This window comes from Tetrao urogallus, assembly GCF_951394365.1.
Source record: "Tetrao urogallus genome assembly, chromosome: 5".
Classification (NCBI taxonomy): Eukaryota; Metazoa; Chordata; class Aves; order Galliformes; family Phasianidae; genus Tetrao; species Tetrao urogallus.
Window position 1 is genome coordinate 52,015,762 of NC_136818.1, and position 24,841 is coordinate 52,040,602.

The window sequence follows — 24,841 nt, forward strand, 5'->3', positions numbered from 1 at the left end:
CCCGAGCATGTGAGGTGCTGCAGTGCTGGGCTTGAGTGCCCTGCACAGGGCAGGAGCACTGAGCTGTGGCAGGATGGCAGTGGAACCAGCATCCCCTGCCTGTCCCCTGCACCTCCAGCTCACTTTCCTGTCTCAACTTCATGCCACCTTCTTGCCTTTGCTGTGGGATTCCCTTAGCCACATCCGTGTTGCTTGCACACGAGGATGCATGCATGTGCACAGTGCTGGGGGCCTCCTTTGCACGTGGTTTGGGCACATCCTTTTGCTCTCTCTCTCTCTCTCTGAAACTGCAATATCTTGCTGCTGGAGTGAGGAGCAGGGAGTAGTGGTGGGTGTTGGGAGCTGTGCTGGGTGCCCCCTGGCCGGCCCCTGGGGAGGCAGGCTGGGGCCAGGCGGCTGTTATCAGGCAGCTTGCAGGGCTGAGCTGTGGTTTCCTGCTGTTGCTGGAGGGGGAGGGCATTGTGGAACTGGTGGGGTGGTGAGCCTGCTGCTGACCCCACCTGGAGCAGGGAGGGTGGCTGGTACCCCCCAGACCTGGGATGGGGCTCTGGAATGGACAAAGGTACTGCTGATGGTTTTTTAGGGGAAGGAACAGCGTGCTCACTGTGATGTGGGAATATGATTGTGCACATGGGCTATGCACACCTAACCATGCAGGCGTGGACACCGCTGTGTGCCAGGACACCTGCTGTGGGCACAGGTACCTACAGGAGTACTGTACCCCATCCCACCATGCCAGCAGGCACCAGAGACAACATCCCACAGGAGCCGTCACATCTGGTTCTCTGCTGCCATTTGTCCCCATCCCTCCTAAGCAGGTTGCTTCCAGGACAAACACAAACGTTAGACCAGTGCGTAATCTCCCATGCCACAGATGCCAGCCCCTGCTCTGCTCTAGCCCCACCCTGCTTGTGGGGTAGAGATAATACCTTGCTCCATTGTGGGTCCCGGGGGTCTCTGGTGCAGTAGCCCCATGTGCAGTGGGTGAGCAGGGGCCCCTGCTTTCTGCAGAAGCCGCCAGCCCTGGGCCCCTCCTCGGCGCCGCGGGGCTTGCGCTGGGAGCAGAGCCAGGTTTCTGCAGTGAAGTCCAGGTGGAGCCGTGCGGGGATGCCGGCTGCTTGGGGGACAGCGGGTTGTGAGCCCCCTTCCCGGAGCCCAGTGCTTAATCCCCTAGCTCAGGAGCCCATGGCACACATCCTCCTTTGGGGAGATGCCCGCTAGCATTGCGCGCAGCCCAGGGGCTCCTGCCGAGCGCTGCCGGTGCCTGCCCCAGCTCCTGCCTCCCCGCCGGCGGGAGCAGCTCACAGCACGCCGCTCCGCCAGGCATGGGGCAGGCCTGGGCGCACAGGCTGGCATGCACTGACTGGTCCGTGGCTCAGCCCTGGGGCAGCCGTGTGCAGGAGCATAGTAGCTTGAGTACCCAGGGAATGGTAGCATGGACACCGTGGGGCTGAGCCACTGCCGGAGCCGTCTGTTGGGTATTTGGGGTGAAACGGTGCCAAGGAGAGCTGTGCCTGCACAAAGGCACGGCAGGAGGAGGGGGATGTGTCCTCCTGCTTCTGTGCCAAGTGCCCTGGAGAGCACAGTGTGCAGCAGCACCGTGTGTGCGGCAGCGCTGTGCATGCCGTTGGTTTGCACGCTGCAGGAGGCTTGGAGCGGCAGCAAGCTGCCCTGTGCCGTGCCTGGAATGGGGCTGGCTGGTGCCTGACCCAGAGCTGCAGGGAGTGGGAGCTGCCATCCCCATCCAGCGGTGGCCGTGTCCCTGTTTGGCCTAGCTGGCAGAGCAGAGGCAGCTGTTAACAGGAAGGACACACATGTTAGCAACAAAAACACAGCAGCGAGAGGAAGCAGAAGCGATGCATTATTGATAGAGCTATTTGATGCTGCTATATTCGGAGAGCTGCTTCGGAGAGCTCAGCAGTGTTGCACAGGGGGTGAGGGGAAGGGGTGGGCTTTGCTGGTAGAGTTACCTGCTGGTAACAAACCACGTGCATCTATGGTGCTGTGAGATGCCCATCAATCCTGGGGGGTTTTCAGCATCCTCCCCACTGACCCCCATCCCTATGGATGGGGGTGTGGAGGGACCCAGCCCCCTTGCTTATCTTTGAAGAATGTGGGTTTGGAAGGTGGCTGATTTCATCTTTTCAGCAGTTCATATGGATGAGGAGCGGCTCCTTTGGCAAGGATTTCCACTGCCCCTTGGCACTGCTGTGTGCCCCCATCTCAGCTTATCCACTCCATCACCGTTCTGCACAAGATCCAACCCGGCCAGGCTGTGGGGACCAGCCCCAGGCCAGGAAACTGGCTGTAAAACGAACCATTCTTGTAACATGAGAGAATCCACCTGGAGCGTCTGGAGTCATAAACCCTGTGGAGCTGGCTGTGGAGCTGGCAGGCTCTCCCCGGGCTGCTGCCAGAGGGGCCAGGGCTGGCTGCTGTGGGTGGCCACAAAGCCCACGAGGGTGAAAGCCCAGCATTAGGGCAAGGCTGAGCTCCTGGCCATGTCCTTTGCTGTGGGCAAGGTGTGCTGCAGGGATGGAGATGGCTTTCCATCACCTGGGTTGTTTTGCAGGATGTGATCACGTATCCAGGTCTTTCCCTCCGCTCCTTACAAGATGCTCAGTCTGAGCCTGTAGCTCCCTGCCTTGCCCTGCTCACCAGCTCCTCCTGTGCGTCTCGCTATCTGGGCTTTCCTCGTGCGTCTTGGTGTCTGGAAATGGTTTTGTTTTGGAAGGGTTAATCCTGGGAGCCCCCAGGATCTGCCGCCTGCCCAGCATGACTCATTGCTGAGCTCCCAGCCTCCCCCAGGCTCTCCGGGGGAGCGATGATGGAGCCAAGCCTTCTCCAGAGAAGAAGAGGGGCCCACCTACCCCAGGCACCCCCACGATCCAGCCGAGAGTATTCCCCCCTGGAGAGGCAGGGACAAGAGCAGATTTCCACATGAAGGGGGTAAGATTTATGGTGGGGAGCACCCCTGTCTGTCCTCACTGCTGTTCCCATCAGCCGCTCGCTCTGCGGGTGGGAGCACATTGCAGGGAAGGGGCTCCCCCGCCATCACCGCCACACGCACTGCGCTCCCCAGCTGCATCCCAGCCCTTCTGCTCTCCATCCAGCATCTCTTTAATTATTAACTCGGCTATAACCATAAACAGCTGGGGCTGCTGCAGCCACGTGGACTGGGCCAGCGCTGTCGTCAGAGCCGAGCAGGGACACGTGAACGGTCCCGGTGGGCTGCTCTGTCCCAGTACTGCTTGGGGGGTGTTGGCTGTAGGGCCGTGCACCCGTGGGTGCTGCTCTCTGATCCTTACAGACACAGCTGCAAGTGGGGGCAGAGTGCCCTTCATGTGGGGTTTTGCTCTGGTAGCTGTGCATGCATCGTGCATCCCTGAGGCCTGGGCCTACGTCACCCTGCAGCTTCAGGGCAGGGAAGGGCTGTAGGAGGGCGTGCTTGCCCGAGGTGAGGTGTGTGTGCAGACGTGTCCAGGCTGTGCCAGCGTACGTGCATGTGTGTGCTGGTCCGTGAGCACGTGTGCAAGTGTGCATGGGGCGAGCGGCATGGATGTGTGCGCCTGCTGCGGGCCTGGTGCTGAGCTGGCTGCATGGGGGCCTGAAACTGAGGGAAAAGGGAAAGTAGTTCAAGCAAGAGAAATCCAGAAAAACTTCAAAGAAAAAAAAAATCAAAGCAAACTAGAGAAAAGTATACTTTTATTGCAGCTTTCCCAGGGAAAGAAATACTTTCCAGCTGGTGTCAAGCTCAACGCTGGGCTGTGCTCAGAGCCCCAGGAACTGTGCTGGGATTGGGACCGACAGGTCTCTGTGCTGTGGGATGCCTGCTCTGCTCTGCTGGGGGGGACTGGAGCAGCAAACAGCAAAACGCCTGTTTGATGCCAGCGGTTGCTCCTCCTGGCATGGAGGTGATGAGATGGCAGTCAAAGGCGTTGCATGGTGGCCTTCGAGCAGAAAGCAAGCACGTGCCTTGCTCTGTGTGGGCAGTGCTCTCAGGTGCAGGGTTTGGGCATTTGTGAAGAGCCAGGGGTTGGACTCGGAGGTCCTGGTGTGCCTTCCGATGTGAGATGTTCTGTGATTCTGTGCTATGCGGGTTGTAAAGCATTTTGGTGTGTGTTGAATGGATGCTCCTCCCTGTGCGGGAGTATGGGTGGCTGTATATAGGTGTACATATAGAGATATGGGGATGTACAGCTGTGTGTACGTGCAGGATGCACAGACAAGTGTGTGTAGGTGTGTATATGGATACGGGCGTACAGATGATTGTATAGATAAGCATCTGTGCAGTGTATATTGGTGCATACAGATGTGTCTATATAGGTGTGTGCAGCATTGTGTGGAAGTGTAGGTGTATATTTGGCTGTTAAGGTGTGCTATGTGCACAGGGGGGTGGCTGGAGGCAGGTGTAGGAGTACAGAGGGGTGCGTGCAGGTGTGTATATAGGGACACGTGTAGGTGTACAGGGGTGTATAGATAGGTGTAGCTACACAAAGGAGCACGGAGAGGTGTAGACGTAGGAACGGCTGTGGGGGCCCATAGGGCTGCGTGGAGGTTTGTATATGTAGGTGTAGGTGCACACAGATGTACGTACGCGTGCACAGAGGGCTGTATAGAGAGGTGTGTGTGTCGCTACGTAGATAGGTGCAGCTGCACGGAGGGCCGTACGGAGGCACTCGGGAGGTTCCGGCAGCCCGGCGCGGGGATGCACGGCACCGAACTTTTCCCCTCGGTGCCGGCGGGCCCGTCCCGTCCCGTCCCGTCCCGTCCCGTCCAGCCCCGCGGCCCTTTTGTGCGGGCGGCGCGGTGCCCCGGGCGGGCGGGCGGACAGACGGACGGACGGACGGCCGGCAGCGGGCGCGCCGCCGCCGCAGCCATTGTGGGTCGGCGCGGCGCAGACAAAGGAAGCGCCCCGCGCCCCGCCCCGCCCCGCCCCGCCGCCGCCCCCATGGCGGCCCGCCGCCCCGCCGCCCGCCCCAGCGCCGTCGCCAACGCCGCGCTCCGACCCCCGCCCCAGCGCCGCCGCCGCCCGCCGTGAGTCGCTCGGTTCGGCCCGGCTCGGTTCGGCCCGGCCTGCCGCCACCGGGAAGTTTCCCGTCCCCCTTTCACCCCCCTTCCCTTCCTCCCCCTTCTCTCTCTCTCTCTCTCTCTCTCTCTCTCTCTCTCTCTCGGTTCGGCCCCGGTGGCGGAAGGGAGGGCCGGGTCCCGCCCGCAAAGTTGTGAGCGGAGGCGCCGGCCCCGCTCGGCCCGGCCCGGCCCCCTTACCGCCGGTCTGCCCGGCTCTGCCTTCCCCCTACAGCTCCCTTTCCTATCGCCCCTATCTCCTCCTCTACGCTCCCCCTCTCACCCCCCAGCCCCCCGCCGTGCCCCGCAGCTCCCTTTGTTCTCCCCCCGGCTCCAGCCCTCGGCCGTGCCCCCCGACGGCTGCCCCGCGCCCTCCCGGTGTCCCCGCACCCGCTGTCACCTCCTGCTGCAACTTCATCCCCTCCTGTGGCTCCGGGGGTCTGACAGAAGGGAGCGAAGCACGGGAGGGGTGCAAAGCATTGGGGCTGTGCATCTCCCTGCAAGACCTCGGGGGTGCGGGGGGTACAGGCGTGTGAGTGGCTGATAGACAAAGCCCTTGGGGCTGGGGGATGCTTTTGGGGAGTGGGCAACAGCGCTCCCTGCCTGGCTGCTCATTGTGGGCTTGTGTCTGGGGGGTTCCTCTATGGCCCCAACCACCCTGTGACAGGCTGCCCTGACCTCAGCCACGCGCTGACCTCCAGCGGTCCTGGAGATGATGAGATAAGCACTCCTAGTACTGCACTGGGCTGCACACCCTGAGCTCCCAGCCCCACATTGACTTATCAGAGCCTGGGTACAAACTGCAGGGCGGTGAGTCCAGCAGAGAAAAACCCTTGGTGCTGCCTCAGGGCTGGGCTGCACGGCCAGGATGTGGCACTGATGGTTGTTCCCGTTCTTGGGGTTTCAGAATGGGCATCTGGCAGTACTGGCAGGGCACCTGCTGCAAGAGCAGAATCCTCTGGTGCTGATTGCTGGGGTGACTTGCTGTGTTCCCTAGGGCTTTGTCCCAGTGGTTTTGTAGCAGCTCCTCCAAAGCTGCCGGGGTGTCAGCTCCCACTGTTTGCTGTGAGTCGTGGTGAATTTGGGCAGGTCTTCGTTCCCTAAAGGATTGGGCTTTGGAGTGTAGTCCTTGTCGCTAACAGAGGAAGGAGTTTGGTCTTTGCCCTCATGATGCCGTAATTGATTTCCCTCATGATTTCCCCAAATCCTAGCACCCCAGCTGCAGTTCTCCCCTGGTGCTCTGTCCCAGCTTTTCTTGCAGACCCTTCTGCCCAGCACTGCCTGCTCCGTGCCAGGCAGACACCCCGGCGGGGCTCTGAGCACCCTGGCACAAGCTCCAAGGGGTCCGGCCACGGAGCAGCAGCAGCACTCATTAGGAAAGCTGCTGTCCTCCAGTGACCCAGAGCACAGGGGCTGTGCGTGCTGATGGCACTGCAAGCTCACACACGTGGGTTGTGACACCGGTGGCAGCAAGGTGTGCTGTTGTTTGAGGCAGACCGGTATTGCAGCTGGGGATGCCAGGGTGAGAAGGCTTGCCTTGGGCTGCGCAGCACAGGTAGAGGTGGTTCTACAGTGCTTCATTTCTGGTTTGGGAGCTCTGCAGCACCAGGCAGATGTGTGTGGCCAAACCCACTGCTCCTTGGCTTTGGCCCTTCGTGCTGGAGCTCAGACTGTGCTGGGTATGTTGGCTCTTAGGGGACTTGGGCTCCTCTGTCCCCACTGTGCTTTGCACTGATGCTGTTGGCAGATCCAAGAGCAGGCAGCAGCCTCGGGAGGCATCACCTGGCCCTGGGTGCTGGGCACACCTGGGTGCTGCTGCCCATAACAAACTGGCCCACACTGCCCCTGGCCCCGAAGCTGTGTGCTGAGGACGGTGAGCCGCCCAGCATCAGGCCAGAGAGATCCCGAGCGCTGCAGTTATCCCGAGCCCTGACCCTGGTGACAGCACATGCGAAGCTGTGCAAGTGCAGCAACCAAAAGCTTTTTCTCTGAGGTCATGGTGTGGGCTGTTTCTGTTTGCTTTAACCTGAGACCTGGGCTGGTGGCACTGTGCAAACTGCTGTGATGCGGGTAAGCCCCTATGGACTGGGGGGAGAGGGGGGGTGAGGGCACGTGGTCCAACCCCGTTTTGCAGCCCATTCCCTGGAGACTACACGTCCCAGCGTGCAGCGCTTGTTGCTCCTCACCATGGCCAGCAGCGAGCGGAGCAGAGTGGAGCGGTGCATCCCGGGATGCCAGATCTCCATGTGCCACGTGGGGCTGACAGCCATCCTTGGCTGCGGGGCTGCACCAGCTTTTCCCTGCCCTCCCTTCCCGGGGCTGGCAGGCAGCAGGGATGCTGGTGGGCCGTCACTTCTGCTCCCTTCCCTACCCATCTCCTGTAGTGCTGTTCCATCAGGCTGCAGCTCACATCACTTCTGTGGCCAGGTGCCATCCTCCTGAGTTGCAGTCCCGCAGATGCAAAGCAGTGCTGTGTGTGACAGTGGGCACTGGGCTGCCGGTGGTGCTGGGATGCGTGTCCCTCCACTGGGGCCAAGGAGCTTGGTGACATCCATGCGGAGATGTCACTGTGCATCACTTGGGGAGGCTGTCCAGGGTGTTGTGCCTGCAGCTGGTTGCGCTCCATCCTGTCCGGATGAGAGAAAGGAGGATGAAGGCAGCCTCACTGGGGCACGCTGATGCCTGGCTCCCAGGACGCATCAATATGACATCTGACTGGGGAGCCCCAGGTGGGAACTGTGGCTGTCCCCGTGTCCTACCCCAAGCAGAGGGGGGGGAGGGTCCCACCACCCTGTGAGATCATTCTATGCACACAGAGGGAATTCGTTGTCAGCTCAAATCCATGCAGGGCTGAGGGACACAGAGCCTTCAGGGGTGTAAAAACAAAGCATTGGAAGATGAGAGCTGCTGTTCAGGTTTGATTTTCCTTTCTCCTGAGGATGTGGTGACCAATGCACTCTCTGTGGGGTGAATTGATGCATCTCAAACACCTTGGGAAAGTTTCTTGTGCATCGAGTATGCTTCGACTCTGTGTTATTTAATGGCAGTGAGGAAAGCGCTGCATTTCCAGCTCAGCTTCAGCTGAATTCTGATTTCCATAGAGCACAACTTGACCAGGATGAAAGCAAGAATTCCCCAGCACTGGTGCTGACCTTGGTGGCAAAACTTATGTCTGTGCCATAGAGGCGGGCAGCCCTGCCCTGCTCCCCCCGCTGCAGTGGGAGGGGGTGAGGAGCAGTGCACTCCTGCGTGATGAGGTGCACTGTCTCCTCCAGATGTGCCGTGTGACCTTGTGGGGCATCCCATACCGGTCCAAATCTGGCTGTCTCAACTCCCAGCGCTGGGGGCAGTGCTTTCTTTAATCCTTATGTTGTTCTCCTTTCTTGTGCCCGCTCCGTCCCATGGCAGTGGATCTCCCCACAGGCAGCAGTGCACCCCGCGCCCACTTTGCTGCAGCACCGCCGGGGATCCCCCATAGCGGTGAGGCCAGCTGAGCCGGTAGAGCCAGTGCTGCCTGGCAGCCCGCCCGGCTGCGGGGAGCGGCTGCTCCCACCGCGTGTCTCGGCATCGCCTGGCCCTGCGTGCCGCGTCCTGTCAGCTGTGGGTGTGCCGGGCTGCTGCGGGGAGCCCAGGGGTGGCAGCGTGGGAGCCCCCTGCCGCCCCCGGGTTACTTGATGGGGCGAGAGGGGCAGCAGGGAGCGGTGGGACCGGTTTGCGGCATCGCCTTCCATCTCGAACCTGGTGACCGCTGGCCTGCCTGAGTGGCAGATGGTGGCTGCCTGGGGACCTGCCGGCCGGGTGATTATTCACCCGTCTCCATGGCGATAGAAAGGTCAGCGAAAAGATCCCATGTGATTCTCGGGTCAGGTCGGTGGGATTAGGAGCTGCGTGGAAGGGCTGGGGGTGGGGGGGTAGGGCACAACCGCTCCCTGGCACGCCAGCTGCACCGCCCCCGGGGCACCGAGATCTGTCTGAGAACTGACAAACTGTGTGCACCAGTGGGTCTGACCGGCATCGGGGATGGGACTGTGCTGTTGGGGGCTTGGCTGCTCCAGTACAGGTCAGGGCACCCCGGCAGTGCTGGTCCCTCATCCCTCCATCTCCTCTTCTTCTTCCTGGCAGCAGGGATGAGGTGCCTCTGTACTGCTGCTTGGTGCCTGTGACTGACCTGTGTTCTCCCTCTCTCTGCAGGCTGTTCCTCTAAGTCATTCAAGCTGTACTCGCCAAAGGAGCCCCCGAACGGCAACGCCTTCCCCCCATTCCATCCGGGCACCATGCTGGATCGAGATGTGGGGTGAGCTGGGGGCTGGGGAGGGATCGGTGAGGCTTGGGGTTTTCTGGTCTCTTGGATCCCCAGAGCTGTATTGAGACTGCAGCACATCTTAACTCAATTAGCACAAGGCAAGAGATGGGATGGGAGCTAGTATTGCTGGGTGAAGAAAGGGTTACATTCGGGATCAAGGGAGCCCCAGTTCTCCAGCATTGTGGGACCAAGCCCATTGCCAGGTCAATCTTCTGGGGACAGTTCCAGCCCCTGCCACATTCCCTGTTCCTGGCACCAGCCCTGGGGGGAGCAGGATGGGCCCCTGGGGCTGGGAAGCAGCTCAGTTCTGGGGTGCAGGTCACCCTGTGGGGCTGTCAGACACCAGCATCCTGACTGCTTGCTGCTGGTAGAAGGGAAGAGGGGATGGGGACTGTGGAGCCCAGGGATAAGGATCTTGGCCATTGCTGACCCCGCTGTCTTGCTTCTCTCCCACAGACCTACTCCCATGTACCCACCTACGTACCTGGAGCCTGGCATTGGGTAAGTGTGAGGGCCTGGCAGGGAAGGAGCAGAGAGCCTGCCCCAGTCTGGTTTGGGGTCAGTGCCTGGGGAGGATGAGTATGGCACATTGATGGCCTGCGGAGGCCGTATGTCCCCATACCTTCATCCCCATCCCTATGCCCCACGCTGCAGCTGCTCCCTGTTCTGACCACGTGTTCTCTGCTCCCTGGCAGGAGGCACACGCCGTATGGCAATCAGACTGACTACAGGATATTTGAGCTCAACAAGCGGCTGCAGAACTGGACAGAGGTGGGGAGCCCGGGACCGAGCTGGGAAGCGAGTGGGAGGGGTGGCTGATGACAGGGGGGCAACCTCTTCTCCGGGTGCTTATCTGAATGCAGTCCTCCAAGGGCTGAGCGTAGGGCTGCCTGTCTTTTGTCCCCTAACCCAGCATCTCTGCTGTCCCCAGGAATGTGACAATCTGTGGTGGGACGCCTTCACCACAGAGTTCTTTGAGGACGATGCCATGCTAACAATCACTTTCTGCTTGGAGGATGGACCAAAGAGATACAGTAAGTGGCAGCAGAGTGGTGGGGCTAGGGCTAGCCCCTGGGGTTCCCAGAGCTTGTGCTTGAGTACTCCTTCCCAGAGGCATTGCTTTACGATGGGGCTGCATGGGTAGGCATGAGCGAGGGATTGGAGCCCAGTTGCCTACAGCCATGGGGACCTTATTCACATGCACACCTGGATGAGTCGTTTTTACTGATGTTATTTTCTTCCTTTTCCCACTCCAGCAATTGGCCGGACTCTGATACCCCGTTACTTCCGCAGCATCTTTGAAGGAGGGGCCACAGAGCTCTACTACGTGCTCAAGCACCCCAAGGAGTCCTTCCACAACAACTTTGTCTCTCTGGACTGCGACCAGTGCACCATGGTCACCCAGCATGGCAAGCCCATGTTCACCCAGGTACCTCCAGCCCCCACGTGTCTCAGTCTGACAGATGCTTGCAGTGGCAGTGGTGACATGAAGTGAGGGATGGGCACTGATTTTCGTGGCTGTGCGCTGAGCAGATGGAGCTGTGCTGATGGAGCACTGTAAAGATAGCCTGCCCTTGCAGCATCCCTTGGGCACAGGTCCCCTGTCTGTGAAGGCTCCTGTGTTTGCTTTGTGCTGAGACTCGTGCCAGGCAGTCCCAAGCTAAGGGATGGGTGTCCTGGTGTGCAGGAGCAATGGGTTCTCAGGGTTCTGGGCTGGGGGAGCAGGGTGGCAGCGCGTGCCTGACTCTGTGTCCTGCCCAGGTGTGCGTGGAGGGGCGGCTCTACCTGGAGTTCATGTTTGATGACATGATGAGGATAAAGACGTGGCATTTCAGCATCCGCCAGCATCGAGAGCTCATCCCCCGCAGCATCCTTGCCATGCATGTGAGTACCGCTCTTCAAAGTGTGGGGCAGGGCTGCTGATCTCCTCCCCCTGCCGCACAGACGGGGCTCCCCCACACCCCGTTACAGGATGGGGCACAGGGGACAATCCCCAGCTGAGCGCTGTCCCTCTCGCCCGTAGGCACAGGACCCCCAGATGCTGGACCAGTTATCCAAGAACATCACCCGCTGTGGGCTCTCAAACTCCACACTCAACTACCTCCGAGTACGTGTGCCAGGAGCAGAGCGGGCTGTGCGTCGGGGGTCTGGAAGAGGGGGGAGGATAATGCACAACAGTGGGGCAGCAAGTGTGTGGAGCCCGTGGGCTCTGCACGAGGCTTGGGTCACCGCGACACGGCAGAGGGGCTCTTGGCTTTGGCAACGTCTAACCTCATGCCTGTCTGCTCCCCCAGCTCTGTGTAATCCTAGAACCAATGCAGGAGCTCATGTCACGGCACAAGACCTACAGCCTCAGTCCCCGGGACTGCCTCAAGACCTGCCTGTTCCAGAAGTGGCAGCGGATGGTCGCGCCGCCCGGTGAGTGCCGCTGCCTGCTGGGCTGCGTGGTGCGGGTGGGAGGAGGTGGTGCTGGCAGAAGGGTTGGGGGGCACTCAGCTGCGGCTGACCGACTGCTTCTTCCTCCCGGCCCAGCGGAGCCGGCACGGCAGCAGCCCAGCAAGCGCCGGAAAAGGAAGATGTCAGGGGGCAGCACGATGAGCTCCGGCGGTGGAAACACCAACAACAGCAACAGCAAGAAGAAGAGCCCCGCCAGCACCTTCGCTCTGTCCAGTCAGGTACCTGTAAGCATCCCGTTTCCATTCTCTTTTCCTTCCCCGGGATGGAGGGGTGGGCTCCCAGCCCCAGGAAGTGGCTAAGGGACATCCCCAGGGCTGCTTGTCCGAGGCCCCGGTCCTCTCCTGGTGACGGGGAAAAGCAGGGGGCAGCCCCAGGTCTCCCTTCCCTCCCCCTGTTCTGCCTCAGCCCTTGCAGAGCGTGAGTAGCAGCCCAGGGACAGAGGCGAGGAGGCAACCCTGAAGCTGAGGAAGGGGCTGCGGTGCCGGGAGGGGGGGGGTTTGGCGGCCGGGGCTCCCCCCACCTCGATTATGTTTCGGGACCGTCTCCCCTTTCAGGATGTGATGGTGGTAGGCGAGCCCACGCTGATGGGGGGGGAGTTCGGGGACGAGGACGAGCGGCTCATCACTCGGCTGGAGAACACGCAGTTTGACGCCGCCAACGGCATCGACGACGAGGACAGCTTCAACAACTCGCCCGCGCTGGGGGCCAACAGCCCCTGGAACAGCAAACCGCCCTCCAGCCAGGAGAGCAAGTCAGAGAACCCCACGTCGCAGGCGTCGCAGTAACGGCCCCGCGCCCCCCCCGCGGACTCAGTCCCAACCGATCTACCTGTACATTTGCAACGGAGAGTGACTGGGAAGCGGCGAGGTACTGGGGCGGATCGGCGCCGCGCCACGGCGGGACCCACGGCCGGGGGCAGCGCCTGCCGCCGCCTCCCCGCTCCCCCCGCGCCCGCTGCCCCCAGACCCAGGGCAGGGGCGGATGTCGGGGCCGTAGCTTCGTTATTCCCCCTTCTCCCTCTTCCTCCTCCCTGCTTCTTCATCCCTGGAGAGCCTCTCGTGTCCCCTCCCGCCGTGCCCAGCCCCTGCCTGCTGAACGGGGCGCGGCGGGGCTGCAGAGCCCTGCGGTGAGGTCCAGCCTTCCTCCTCCTCTCCCCTCCTGGGTCTGACGGCGGTGTTTGCTGTGTGCGCGCGCCTCCAGCCCAGCCTGGGGCTGGTGGGGCTGGCCGAGGACAAAGCCCCGGCTGCTGTGGTGTTGGGGGTCGTTCACCGGGCATTCCCCACTCTCCTGCCCCCTCCTTGGCCCCCATCCCCTCGCTCCCCCCCACCCCCCAGCAGGGCCCTGCTGGGGACTGTGTACATAGAAAGCACCCAGCAGGGAGGGAGCTGAGGGGGGTGGGGGGTCCAAGGCCAGCAGCCCCCGCGTCTCCACCCGGAGTCCCTTGGTGACCTCCGGCTCCCAGTACCTCCTACTTTTGTCTGTTTTTTTTGTTTTTTTTTTTTTGTTTTTTTTTTTTTTTAATAATATTATTAAAATTGTAAGTTTAAAAAAAAAAAATATGGGACAAACCCCCTCTTGCCCCCTCCACCCCCCTTCCCTGGCCAGTGCCCCCCTCCCTGCCCTGAGCGCTCTCACCCTGTCCTGACTTTTGTACAGGCTTCTTCTCTTGGGAGTCTCGTTTTATATCCAGTTCGGAGAGCTTCAAACCAAGGAGAGACTTTGCAGACTTCCTTTCTAATCCCTCCAGGGGGTGGGGGGCAGCCCCCCACCTCCCTCCTCCATGTAAATCTTGTGTGCTGTTGTCCCTGCTCCTTCCCTCCCTCCCCCCCCCCCCCCCCCCCAGTTCGTGTACCTCGTGCTTGTACATTTCCGCGCTGTAGACAGTGTGTACGATACTGTTCTTTCAATGTGTTATCACTAGAGCAGGTGCCTCCATTGATGTTAGGGGAAACAATGAGAATAATAATAATTTTTTTGGGATTTTTTTTCTTTTTTGGTTTAAAAAAAAAAAAAAAAAAGGAAAAAAAATATTTTCCTTCCAAGGCTTCTTCCAAGGTGAGGATTGAAGGCGAGGGGGAGGGTGTGTGTGTGTTTACTGCCCCCCCGCATCCTCAGTAGGGTACTGTGGGGTGAGCTGGGGGTCTGGCTGCATGTGTGCCCCCCTGGTATGTCCCCAGCTTGGGAGTGCAGCAGGTGCTGCCCCACAGGGTGGATGGGGCTATGCTGGGTGCAAGAGTGTGTGTGTGTGTGAGTGGGGAGAGTGAGTGTGCAAGGGAATGTTTTGGGGGGGGTCTGCACTCTGCTCTCTCTGCCAGCACCCTCCCAGCACCGTGCTGGGGGGAGCAACAGCCTGTGAGCCCCGCAGGGCTGGGTGGGAGCCGTCAGGGGCTGCCCCGTGAGCACAGAGGTTCTGGGCGCAGCCCACGTCTCACCCAGGTTGGGGGTGGCTGTGATGGGAGGGACCCCGTGTCCCCCCAGCCCTCCTGAGGGACTGGGAGACGGTGCCTGAGACCCTTGGCTCAGCCCTGACCTGATCCCAAGTCCCAGCACCCAGTGGGGTGTCCCATGCTGACCTCCACTTCCTGGGGGCTGCGGTCTCAGTCCTGCAGATCTCTGCCCCCAAGCATGGGACCCCAGAGGAGGCTCCCACGGCACCGAGGGGGTTTCTGCTTTGCAGTAAGGTACGATGGGTGCTGGGGTTCCCACAGAGTGGTGATGTGCCCCCTCGCTGCCCACCCTCTCCCCGGGCACACTGAAATGCCTTTTTCTTTTTTTTTCTTTTGCCCCCCCTTCCTCCCCCGTCCTCCATAGTTTGTGCCATTTATGAGTCATGTATGGTACCAATAAAATGACTTTTCGGTTTGAGGCTGTCCTGAGCGCTTATTTCTTAGCCCAGGGCCTGGGGGTGCCGGTGCTGGTGCTAAGGTACATCCCCAAACCCTCCAGGTTTCGGCTCCTGAGCAGCTGCAGTGGGGGGTGCTTCAGCCATTCCCCCCCCCAGCCAGGAGCACCAGAAAGCAGCTTAGGGATGTTCCTGCACAGGGTGTCTGCAGCAGGAAGAGGCTGAGCTGCGAGTGCCTCCACACCCTGGGGTAAAGGTAAAGCAGCCGGAAAAAAATCCACCTTAAAACCTCGGGGGAGTCCCGTGACAGCCCTACGCTGCACGAGCCAAGTTTATGCAGTTTTTCCCTGTTTTTCTTTCCCTTGGTGTATTGCATCCTTTCCTGTCCCAGGGCCCATGCTGTGCTACAGGGGGCAGGGGTTGGGGGGTAGGAGGGGGGCCACCAAGCTGCCTCTCACCCAGGGCACCAAGAGCTGCCGTGGGGCAGGGGAAAAGGGCATAGGGTACAGCTCGGGTACAGCTCCCGGCACCTGTCCCAGAGCGAGGCAACTGCGACAGCTCATGCGGGATGTGGGGCCGGGAAGGTGATGAGGGTTGTGGGAGGGGCAGATATGGGGCGTCGGGACGGGATGGGCAGCGGGGGGGGGGGAGCTCCGGGAGTCCCGTGGGATCGCGCTTGGGACGCGCTGCTGCTGGTGGCCCTGACCCGGACGCGGGATGGCCGGGAGCCAGGCGGTGGCCGGGACAGGGTGGGGCGGTGCATTTGCCAGCGCAGAGCTTTTCAGTCCCTGGGCTGAAACTGAAAGGAGCCGCAGAGCCGGGCGTTAGCGTTAGCTGTGCGGCGGGGCACCGCAGGACGCGGTAAGTGCTTTGTCCCCGCCTGTCTCCCCGAGATCCTTCGCTTCCCCCTGGGCACAGCCCGCTGCCCCCACCCCTCCCGTATCCCAACCCCAGGCTGTGGGGTATGGGATTTTTCCCCCACGTTTCCCGCTCGGGGATGGGTGGCAGGGTGTGACCTGTAGCTGTCCTTGTCCCCTCTCTGCTCAGGTGCCACCATGGAGCTGGGGAACATCTCGCAGCCCGTGTACGGCCCCGGCCTCGAGGAGCCGAGCAGCAGCATGCCGGGGCTGCTCCGCATGGTGCACGGCTTCCTGCACCTGGTGCAGCCCCACAGTCTCCCCTTGGGTGCGTGCTGGGGGTTCCAGGACCTCCCGAGTCTTCTGTGGTGGGGTCAGGAGGGTCTCACAATGTGTCACACGGCACAGAGGCAGCCCATAATAGGTCCATAGGAGAAGGTAGGGCAAGACCTGGAAGTGAAGCAAGCATCGTGGAGGGGGACTTTGCCCCCGTCCATGCAGAATGCTTTATCCCCATCCCAGGTGTCACGTGCACGCTGCCAGGGTGATGTTAGAGTGCCCCCCCAGAACCTCCAAAACAGAGAGTTTGGGACTGGTGATGATTTCCCTGGGTGCCAAACGGCTGGGGGGAGACGGCTGGAAAAGGTGCCAGGCACGTGCTGCCCAGAGCCGCAGCACTGGGTGGTGCTAGGAGTCCCAAAGCCAGGTTAGGGTTGAATTAGGGCTGGGGTTGAAGTTATGGCTGGGGTCAGGGAGGGTGCCCGCTCACGACCACTTCTGCTCCCCGTCCCCCAGAGCTGATAGCGGATCTGGCACAGATGCAGGGCAGGGTGGTGACCGACGAGCAGAAAAAGGAGGTGAGCGTGAAGCCGGGGTGCAGAGCCAGATCCCACCCCGCGGGTTTGCGCAGACCCGGGCCGCCAGCCTCGTGCCTCCTTTCTCCCTCTCACAGCTGCTGCGTTACGAGCTGGGCTTCCTGGTGTGCATCGCCATCGGGCTGCTCTTCGCCGTCGCGGTGCCGCTGGCTGGATGCTGCTTCTGCTGCTGCCGCTGCTGCGGGCGCTGCGGGGGCCGCATGTCCCAGAAGCAGAGCGGGCGGATGCGCAGCCGACGCCGGGTGCTGTACAGCGCTGTGCTGCTGGTGTCGGCGCTCCTGCTGTGAGTGCCGCGGCGGCCGGGAAGGCCTCGCCTGGAAGCTGCCTTCTCTGCGGGAGCGGCTCCGGCGCGGAGGGACAAAGGGGAGGAAGCGGTGGCGGTGGGGAGCGGGACCGTGGGCCAGAGCCCTTCCCGGCAGCCTCGCAGCGGGGCTCCGCGTGCCTCGGTCTCCCCGTAGCCGGAGGGGCGGAGTTGGGCGCGGGGCGCGTCCGCTGCACGTCCTGCCGGGTCCCTCATTGGGGTGCTCAGCAGTGCGTCCTGCACCTGCGTTTGGAGGGTCCGGGAGAGAACGTCGGTGCTCCTCCCGCTGACCCCGCTGCCTTCATCCTACAGGGCCGGCGATGTGTGCGCCTTCATCAGCAACATCCGCTTCTCGCAATCTGTGAGCAGCGCCTTCCCCAACATCAACAGCACCGTGCACGACCTCTGCTCCTACCTGCTCTCCATCCCCCAGGCACGCCCGCATCCCGAGTGGGGGACGAGGGGAGGGCAGCCCCGGGGCTGGGGATGGGAGGGGTCCCCAAGGAGTCCCCACCCCACGCTGTACAAGAAAGACAGAGCTGTTGGAGAGGGTCCAGAGGAGAGCCACGAAGATGATCAGGGGGCTGGAGCACCTCCCCTATGAAGACAGGCTGAGGGAGCTGGGCTTGTTCAGCCTGGAGAAAAGAAGGCTGCGGGGTGACCTCATTGCAGCCTTTCAGTACCTAAAGGGAGCCTACAAACAGGAGGGGAATCAACTCTTTGAAAGGGTAGATAACTGCAGGACAAGGGGAAATGGTTTTAAGTTGAGGGAGGGAAGATTGAGGTTGGATGTCAGGGGGAAGTTCTTTACAGAGCGAGTGGTGAGGTGCTGGAACAGGCTGCCCAGAGAGGTTGTGGATGCCCCATTCCTGGAGGTGTTCAAGGCTAGATTGAATAGGGCCCTGGGCAGCCTGGTCTAGTATTAAATGGGGAGGTTGGTGGCAGGGCGGTTGGAGATTCATGATCGTTGAGGTCCCTTCCAACCCAGGCCATTCTGTGATTCTCTGCCCCTGCAGCAAGTCAGCTTCATCATCGACAGCAGCAGCGTCCCGTTGGGCAGCAGCAATGACAGCCTACAGAGTGAGCGTGCACGGTGATGGGGGCACCTTCCTGCTGTTGTGGGGGGGATTTGGGGATTGGGGTGGCTAGGGATGCTGGGCTAGCATGGCCCTATTGCCCAGACTCCAGCACATTGCTGTGGGATGAGGTTTGGTATGAGGGCAGTTCTTCCAGCAGCTCCCATGCAAGGCATGGGCTGCTCAGTGCAGTCCAAGGGGGGTCCTGCATTGACCCCCCCCCCCCCCATCTCCACAGACATTGGGCCCCTCCTCGGCGGCAGGATCGCCTCCAGCATCAGGAGCTGCACAGACGAGGCGCTGGGATCCCTACAGAGCCTTTTGGGAGGTGATGTCCCAGTGATTCTGAGGATGTGTGGGGGACACTGGTGGGATACGAGGGCTGAGGGCTGGGCTGGGGGCACATGTGGTGTTTTGGGAAAGGCCTCTGGGGAGGGGTGTGCCTGCCCATCCCTGGTCTGGCTGGAACGCTGGCACTTTGGGGTGTATTCCTGGATGTCCCTTGCTGCCTCTCCAGCAATGGAAACACTGGCGTCCACCTTTGGCACCATCAACAGCACCCGCTGGCGCCTGGAGGAACTGCAGGGCACCTACGACGGGCAGCTGGGCACGCTGCGGGCACGCATCAACAGCACCTTGCAGCGCTGCGGGCAGCCCTGCAGCACCACCTCGTCCAGTGGTGTGGCCTTCGTGGCCAACTATAGCACGGTGAGTTCTGGGGGGCCATGGGTGTCCCCCACCTCCCTGCCCAGCCTGCGGCCCCCTCACCCTGAGCTGTGCCTGCAGGTGCCCGGTGTGGAGCGGCAGCTGGAGGCGCTGTGGGATGTGCTGGACAGTGGCATAGAGGGGGATTTGGAGGTGAGGGGGTGCGTTGGGGGAGTGTGAAGGGCTGCGTGGAGGGAAGAGCGGGGTGGGTGCCTGAGGCTGGTGGAGTACATAAGTCCTGTGCTGTCTATGGATGGCTGGGAGGGGGTCGGGAGCTGGATGCTGTCCCTGTGCAGGTGATCAGCATGCTGGAGCAGGCCCCCAGAAAGGTGCAAGAGCAGTCCCAGAACGTGGTGACACGTAAGTAGGGCTGCCATGCTGATGCTTGACCATGGGGACCAAGCATCCCATCCTCTCCTTGGGTTCTCCCGGAAGAGCAGGGTGTGGGTGGTAGCTCCATCAGCGACCCATCCCTGTCCCCATGCCCTGTAGGGACCCAGGAGCAGCTGGGCTACATCAGGCAGGAGATTCGCAGCATGCAGGACGAGCTGCCGCTGCAGAATGTGGAAGAGACAGCTGGGAACCTGGTGAACCAAACCAATGCCGTGCTGGGGGACAACCAGAAGACTATCACTGACCTGGATAGCATCAGGTAGGGGGGCTGCTCCACCTACCTCAGGCATTCCCCCCTTCTTGGACTCTCAGCCCAAACCGTTGCCATCATCCTGCCCCAGGTGGAGCGTGTGTGCCCTGCTGTGCTGCATGGTGCTGCTGGTAGTCCTGTGCAACACCTGTGGGCTGCTGCTGGGGCCGCTGGGGCACGAGGAGAGCACGCTGCCCACCCAGCGCGGCTGCGTCTCCAACACCGGAGGGAACTTCTTCATGGTGTGAGTGAGGCTCTCGGGCAGGGCTGTGCGTGGTGGTGTGCAGGCTGCGCACTCCCCGTGCTGATGGAGCTCTGCTCTGCAGAGGGGTGGGCTTCAGCTTCATCTTCTCTTGGCTGCTGATGCTGCTGGTGCTGCTCACTTTCTTCCTGGGGGGGAACATCTACATGCTGGTCTGTGAGTCCTGGAGCAGCCAGCAGCTCTTCCAGGTGGGCTCCCCCCTCCTCTGCCTTCACCCAGGGCTGGGACAGCTTTGGGGGCTCTCCCTGGTGTCCCACCCTGCACCATGACTGGTTGCTCCATTATTTCCCTGGAACCCAGCTTGTGGATACCCCTGGTCTCATCCCCGGCTTCAACCTTTCGGAGGTGCTGGGTGACGAGAGTGGCACCATCACCTTCTCGCAGATCTACAGGTGGGCACAGCTATGGGCAGCGTCCCCAGGGTGGGTCCCCCAGGGTGGGAGCTTGTCCTGGGGTTGTGTGCAGGGAAGGAGCGAGGTGTTCCCTGGGTAAGGACATGCCCTGGGGGAGCACCCGGCTCGATCCCAGCCCTGTGCCCACCCCTCAGAGAATGCCAGCGGGATGCTGCCCTATGGCAGACACTGCGCCTGGACCAGAGGGTGTCCCTGGATGAGCTCCTGGACATCAGCCAGGTGAGCGCCAAGGAGGGACACAACACAGGTGGGGACATGGGGCTGGCACTGTGTCACGCCCCTCCTCACGGCTCCCCTCACCCTGCAGTACACAGGGAAAATCTCAGCGGCTTTCCAGAAGCTGAACATCACCCTGACCCCCATCTCTGTGCTGAACGAGAGCCAGCGGGAGCTGCTGCTGAATGCCTGCCACGATGCACAGCCCCCCAGCTTCACCCACACCCTGCAGCAGGTGTGGGGCTGCGGTCGGGATGGGGGGTCCGGGTGCTGTCCCGGCTCCATCCTGCCCCATGGGGATGGGGTGCAGCCCTGCTGTTGTCCTCACCCCCACCCCACCTCAGCACTGTGTCTTTCCCAGCTGGATCAGGGCGTCACGGTGGGCAGCCTGCAGGAGCTGGCCACAGAGCTGGAGCAGTTGGTGGGCAACGCGGTGAGATCCTGTCCCCAGGGCTGAGGGGTGTCCCCTGGCCTAGGAGCCCCTTATGCCCCAGAGCAGGCAAGGGCTGGCAGTGGGGTCCTTCTGTTATCTGATGGGCACTGCTGAGAGCCTCTCCTGCAGAGTGCAGATGTGCAGAGGGACCTGAAGGCAGATGCTGCTGAGCTGCGGGAGCTGGACAGGGAGCTGAACAGCAGCTTCTCAGGGCTGCTGGTGAGCAATACTGGGAAGGGGAAGGCACCCTGCTGGGGCATCGAGTGAGCCATGGGTACACATCCCTGTTTCTCTGTCCACCACCCCCAGAAAACCCTGAAGGAGAACATCCAGCTGGTGCAGAGCCAGGCTGCCCAGCTCGAGGTGAGGCACACATGGGGCAACCCAGCTCCTACACTCCCTGTTATGGGGCTAACCCACAGCTTGGGGCACACTGGGGCTGTTAATGGGGCATAGGGCTGCCCCATTCTCTGGCTCAGAGATGCTGCGTCTCAGGGACCGCTGCTGCATGGGGTTGGGGAGATGCAGAGACACTGCTCTCCCCATCGTGCTGCTGACAGCTCCTTTTGTCTCAGGCGCAGACAAACTCCACGTTGGACAAAGCCAGTGCCACAGAGGAGTTCCTGAGAAGGGAGATGGGGAACATAATCAAGAATGTGAGCTCACTTTGCCCTGCTGAGGGGCACATGGGGGGATATGACTGGATTGGCCTCACTGAGACCCCACCTCACAGGGATACCACATAGTTCCCAGGGGTCCCCTGTGCCTCCACGTGCCCCCATTTCTGGCAAGGGGCCTGGGGGCATCATGCAGGCCCTTTGCTGCCAGATCGAGTGGCATTTTGACTCTGATCCTGGCATAGAGGGGATGTGGGGCACGGTGTGGGCTGGGGGGTACAGCATCCCCATTCTCTGCCTGCCCCCCACAGGAGACGGGGGCCTTTCTAGAGGAGCTGCTGGACTTCTTTGAGACCTACATCGCCTGGGCCAAGAGCAGTGTGAGTGAGCCTGACCCAGCCAGGCACGGGGATGGGTGGCAGGGTTGGGGGAACCCCAGCATGACCTGTCCCAGCTGTATCCCCAGCTGAGGATGGATGTGGCACGCTGCAAGCCCATAGCCCAGAGCCTGGATAACGTGGAGGCCATCGCCTGTGACCACATCTTGGACTCTATGGTGAGAGGGATGACACGAATATGGGGTGGAAAATGATGCTGATGGGGTGGCTGATGACTGTTCCTTGCTCCCAGAACACCTTCTGGTTCAGCCTGGGCTGGTGCACTGTGTTCCTGCTGCCCAGCATCATTCTGGCCGTGCGTCTCGCCAAGTTCTACCGCCGCATGGACATCAACGACGACTACAGGTGAGGATCTGCCCTGCCACAGTGCTGGTCTGGGGTCTGCTCTGCAAACCACCCCTTGGTGGAACTGCAGTGCGGCCGAAGGAGCTGTGTGCTGCTGGAGAAGTGATGCTCAGGAATGTCAAAACTCCATGGGCTGCAGGAGCCCCCACGCTGTGCCCAGATGAGGAGGCTGGAATGGAGGGACTGTCACAGCCTGCAGCACCTACACCTTCCTTGTGTGCCCCGGAAGAGCCCCATCCTGCAGTGTGATGCTGGGCTGGGCTCTCAAGAGGCCCTTCTGACCCACTGACGTGATCCCTTCTTTTTCCTTCCCCCTAGGAAAGAAGCTGTGGAGATGTAAGTAGCAGTGCTGGGTCCCTACTTGGGGTAAGTCCTGGGGCATGGGGACAAGGAGAGGAATCTGGAAAGCACAAGCTGAGGGGGGTGCAGGCAGCAAGGTGGGACCTGTGCAGTACTACTGTTTCGGGGTCCCTTTACCACATTCCCCCCTCCTCTTTTTGGGGTGCTGGGCCACAGAGGGACAGCATTCTGCCTTCCCATGGCATTCTTGGCTGTCCCCTGCTGTCCTCTGTGGTTGGCGTGACGCAAACACCCTTGATTTTGCAGAGGGCCTGCATTCAACCTGTACAAAATCCCCCAGCCAGCTACAAGTCATTAGCCTCCATCACAACACGGCACAGGAACTAAGGGCGCTGAACACGACAGCTCTGTCTGCTGCATCTTCTCCCTTAGCACTGGGAACAGGCTGGGAGCCCCCTCCCCACTTCCCAGTAAGTGGTGAGGTGCTACAGCTGGGAGACAGCCTGCAGGAGAAGGGTGTGTGCTCTTTGCACTGCCCCAGGTGGGGCTTTGCTACCCCTCATCACCTGGGGGAGGTGGCAGGGAAGGGGAGGAGTAGCACAGCATCTCCCCACGGTTCATTGCAGCCATGCTGTGGTGTGGGGCTGGGCCAGGACCCCTCCTCCCCTTTGTGTGCACAGGCAGATGCTGCTGGCTGAGGGGAACTTGCTTACCTGCTCCATAACCAATGTGAGTATTTATTTGTGCAGGGAGCCTGACTCTCCAGTGCTGTGATTTTGGGTGTAAAACAATAAACGAGGTGATTTCATGTTGTAGGTATGGGGTAGTTCTATACACTTTTCTCCCCAACCCTTCCATTGTGGTCAGGTGTGCAAAGAGGGGCTCTGGGGCACTTGTTTCCCTGCTGCTGGTGCAAGCTGGGGCTGTGCTTAGAGGGCTTTTGATTGAAAGTGAGCCCTGCCCTGCCAACTACAGGAATCACAGAATTGTAGGGTTTGGAAGGGACCTCCAGAGATCATCGAGTCCAATCCCTCTGCCAAAGCAGGTTCCCTACACCAGGCAGGAGCTCAGCCTGGAGCCTGAGCCAGTCATGGGACCAAACAGGGGCTGCCTCCTGAGGACCACTGTCAGCAGGGCTAGGTGCTGTCCCAGCATGGTTCAGGACCATCCCTGAGCACTGCAGATCAGGAGCTGCTCGGTGTAAGAGGCTGCAGGTCAGTGCCCTGATCCTTGGTGATTCTGGTGCTCCCCAGGCTGAAGGTTTCCTCCTGGAAGGGGACTGGGTGGAGGCCCCCATGTGCTGGTGCCCACCCCTGTTTATCCCCTGGAGCTCCTCAGGAGCTGCATGTTGTTATGGGCTGAGCCTGTGCTGGCTGCTGTGCTGCTCCTTGGCTGAAGCTCTGGGACCATTCCAAAGGCTGGGCTGGGAGACGGACACACACAGCCTGACTCATTTCCTTCAATGCAAAGTCCAAGCCTTATCGGAGGGAGCGATGAAGTGGAGCAGGCCAGCTTACACTCTGCTACGTACATCTGCTTTACCCTTTTGCTTCTGACCTTAGAGAGGCGCCTTTTTCCTTCAGGAGCTACCTGAACCTGTGCCAGCCTTACCTCCTGCTCTCTCTCCCAGCACGTGTCCTGACCATAAGTGGAGCCCCGTACCTACCTGTTGCCCTGCGCAACCTTTGCCAACACACGGCAGCATCCCATTCCCTGGGGCTGCAGCTCTGTGAGCAGCCGTGGTCTGTTCCCTCCCTCCTCCTCCCTTCTGCCCAGCCTGGGAGCCCAGGGCAGCATCAGATGGTGTGGCAGCTGCTCGGGGAAGAAGCTAGGGCCACTCACAGCGGTGCCACCGGGGCCTTGTATGCTGTGTTTTCACCGGGCTCGTGTGAGCAGCAGCTGGGAGAAGGCAGCACCCCATGGCTGCAGCGCAAGGCCCAGCCCGAGGCAGGGCTGCCTGGTAACCGGCCCGCCTCCAGGGAACCGTTGCAGAGGTTCCTCTTCCCCATTGCCAGGGTTGTGTTCTTTCTTTTTTTCTACCGCAGGGACTTTCCACAGCTCAGCCCCCATGTGAGGGAGGAACTGGCACATCACTGTGTTTGGATGCAGCAGGGTCCCTCCAAGGGTGGCTCTGCCACCGCAGGAGGAAGCCACCCTGCTACTGATTTTCCAGCGGGGAACAAAGGCACGAGCCACAGTTTTAGAAAAAATCCCTCCTTTTCCTAACCCCAGTGTGGTGGCCAGCCACAGCTCCCCTGACACCCACCCAGGGGCCTCCAGGGGTGCTCACGGCACCACAAGCCACAGGCTGTGCAGCACAGATGGCCCTCCTTGCTCCCAGCAACGCGTGGCCTTCAGGCTGCGGTCCCACTGGGAGCCAAGCTTGGCTAGCCTACCCACTCGGGCAGGAGCGAAGGCAAACCGCCCTCCTCCCTCGCTCGTACCCTCACAGCATTCACCACTGCCCCAGCACTGCTTTAGGAATCTTTATTTTTAAAATGAGACTGCCTTCTCCACTTGACCCCGCTCTCAGGAGGAATAACACGGCGGACTTTCCCCACCCGCTCCCAGCCTGGCACAGCACCAGGTGGCTCCACGGCCAGGGGTCCCTTTGCACCACGGCCAGGGGCTCTCTGAGCACTGAGGACAGGTTGGAACCTGCATCTTCCCGCACGGCTGCTCTCACGTTACACTGACTTTGCAAACAGAGGCACAATGTGAGCCAGACAAC

The 24,841-nt window shown here is 61.1% G+C and overlaps 2 protein-coding genes across 3 annotated transcripts; both read left to right on the forward strand.

Moving 5' to 3' along the window:
- Positions 1-9,263: 9,263 nt before the first annotated feature.
- LDB1 (LIM domain binding 1) lies at positions 9,264-12,612 on the forward strand (the record flags this gene model as incomplete). Of its 2 annotated transcripts, none has more annotated exons than XM_079536365.1 (10): positions 9,264-9,361; positions 9,827-9,871; positions 10,066-10,141; positions 10,302-10,404; positions 10,627-10,799; positions 11,132-11,254; positions 11,394-11,477; positions 11,665-11,788; positions 11,903-12,045; positions 12,382-12,612. In XM_079536365.1, 10 exons carry the CDS (start codon positions 9,342-9,344, stop codon positions 12,610-12,612), a joined length of 1,122 nt encoding a protein of 373 aa, XP_079392491.1. The 2 variants fall into 2 exon arrangements, with proteins under 2 accessions (XP_079392491.1, XP_079392490.1); XM_079536364.1 differs by having other exon boundaries at positions 9,342-9,361; positions 11,903-12,051.
- A 3,112-nt stretch (positions 12,613-15,724) lies between these two features.
- Positions 15,725-22,468, forward strand: LOC306946587 (prominin-1-A-like; the record flags this gene model as incomplete). Its single annotated transcript, XM_079535661.1, has 24 exons — positions 15,725-15,854; positions 16,322-16,383; positions 16,479-16,684; positions 17,015-17,135; positions 17,719-17,782; positions 18,017-18,106; positions 18,296-18,486; positions 18,565-18,636; positions 18,780-18,843; positions 18,976-19,135; positions 19,218-19,370; positions 19,453-19,576; positions 19,689-19,780; positions 19,936-20,020; positions 20,109-20,252; positions 20,379-20,450; positions 20,580-20,669; positions 20,760-20,813; positions 21,026-21,106; positions 21,379-21,447; positions 21,534-21,623; positions 21,698-21,810; positions 22,129-22,146; positions 22,417-22,468. 24 exons carry the CDS (start codon positions 15,725-15,727, stop codon positions 22,466-22,468), a joined length of 2,397 nt encoding a protein of 798 aa, XP_079391787.1.
- Between the last annotated feature and the right edge of the window lie 2,373 nt (positions 22,469-24,841).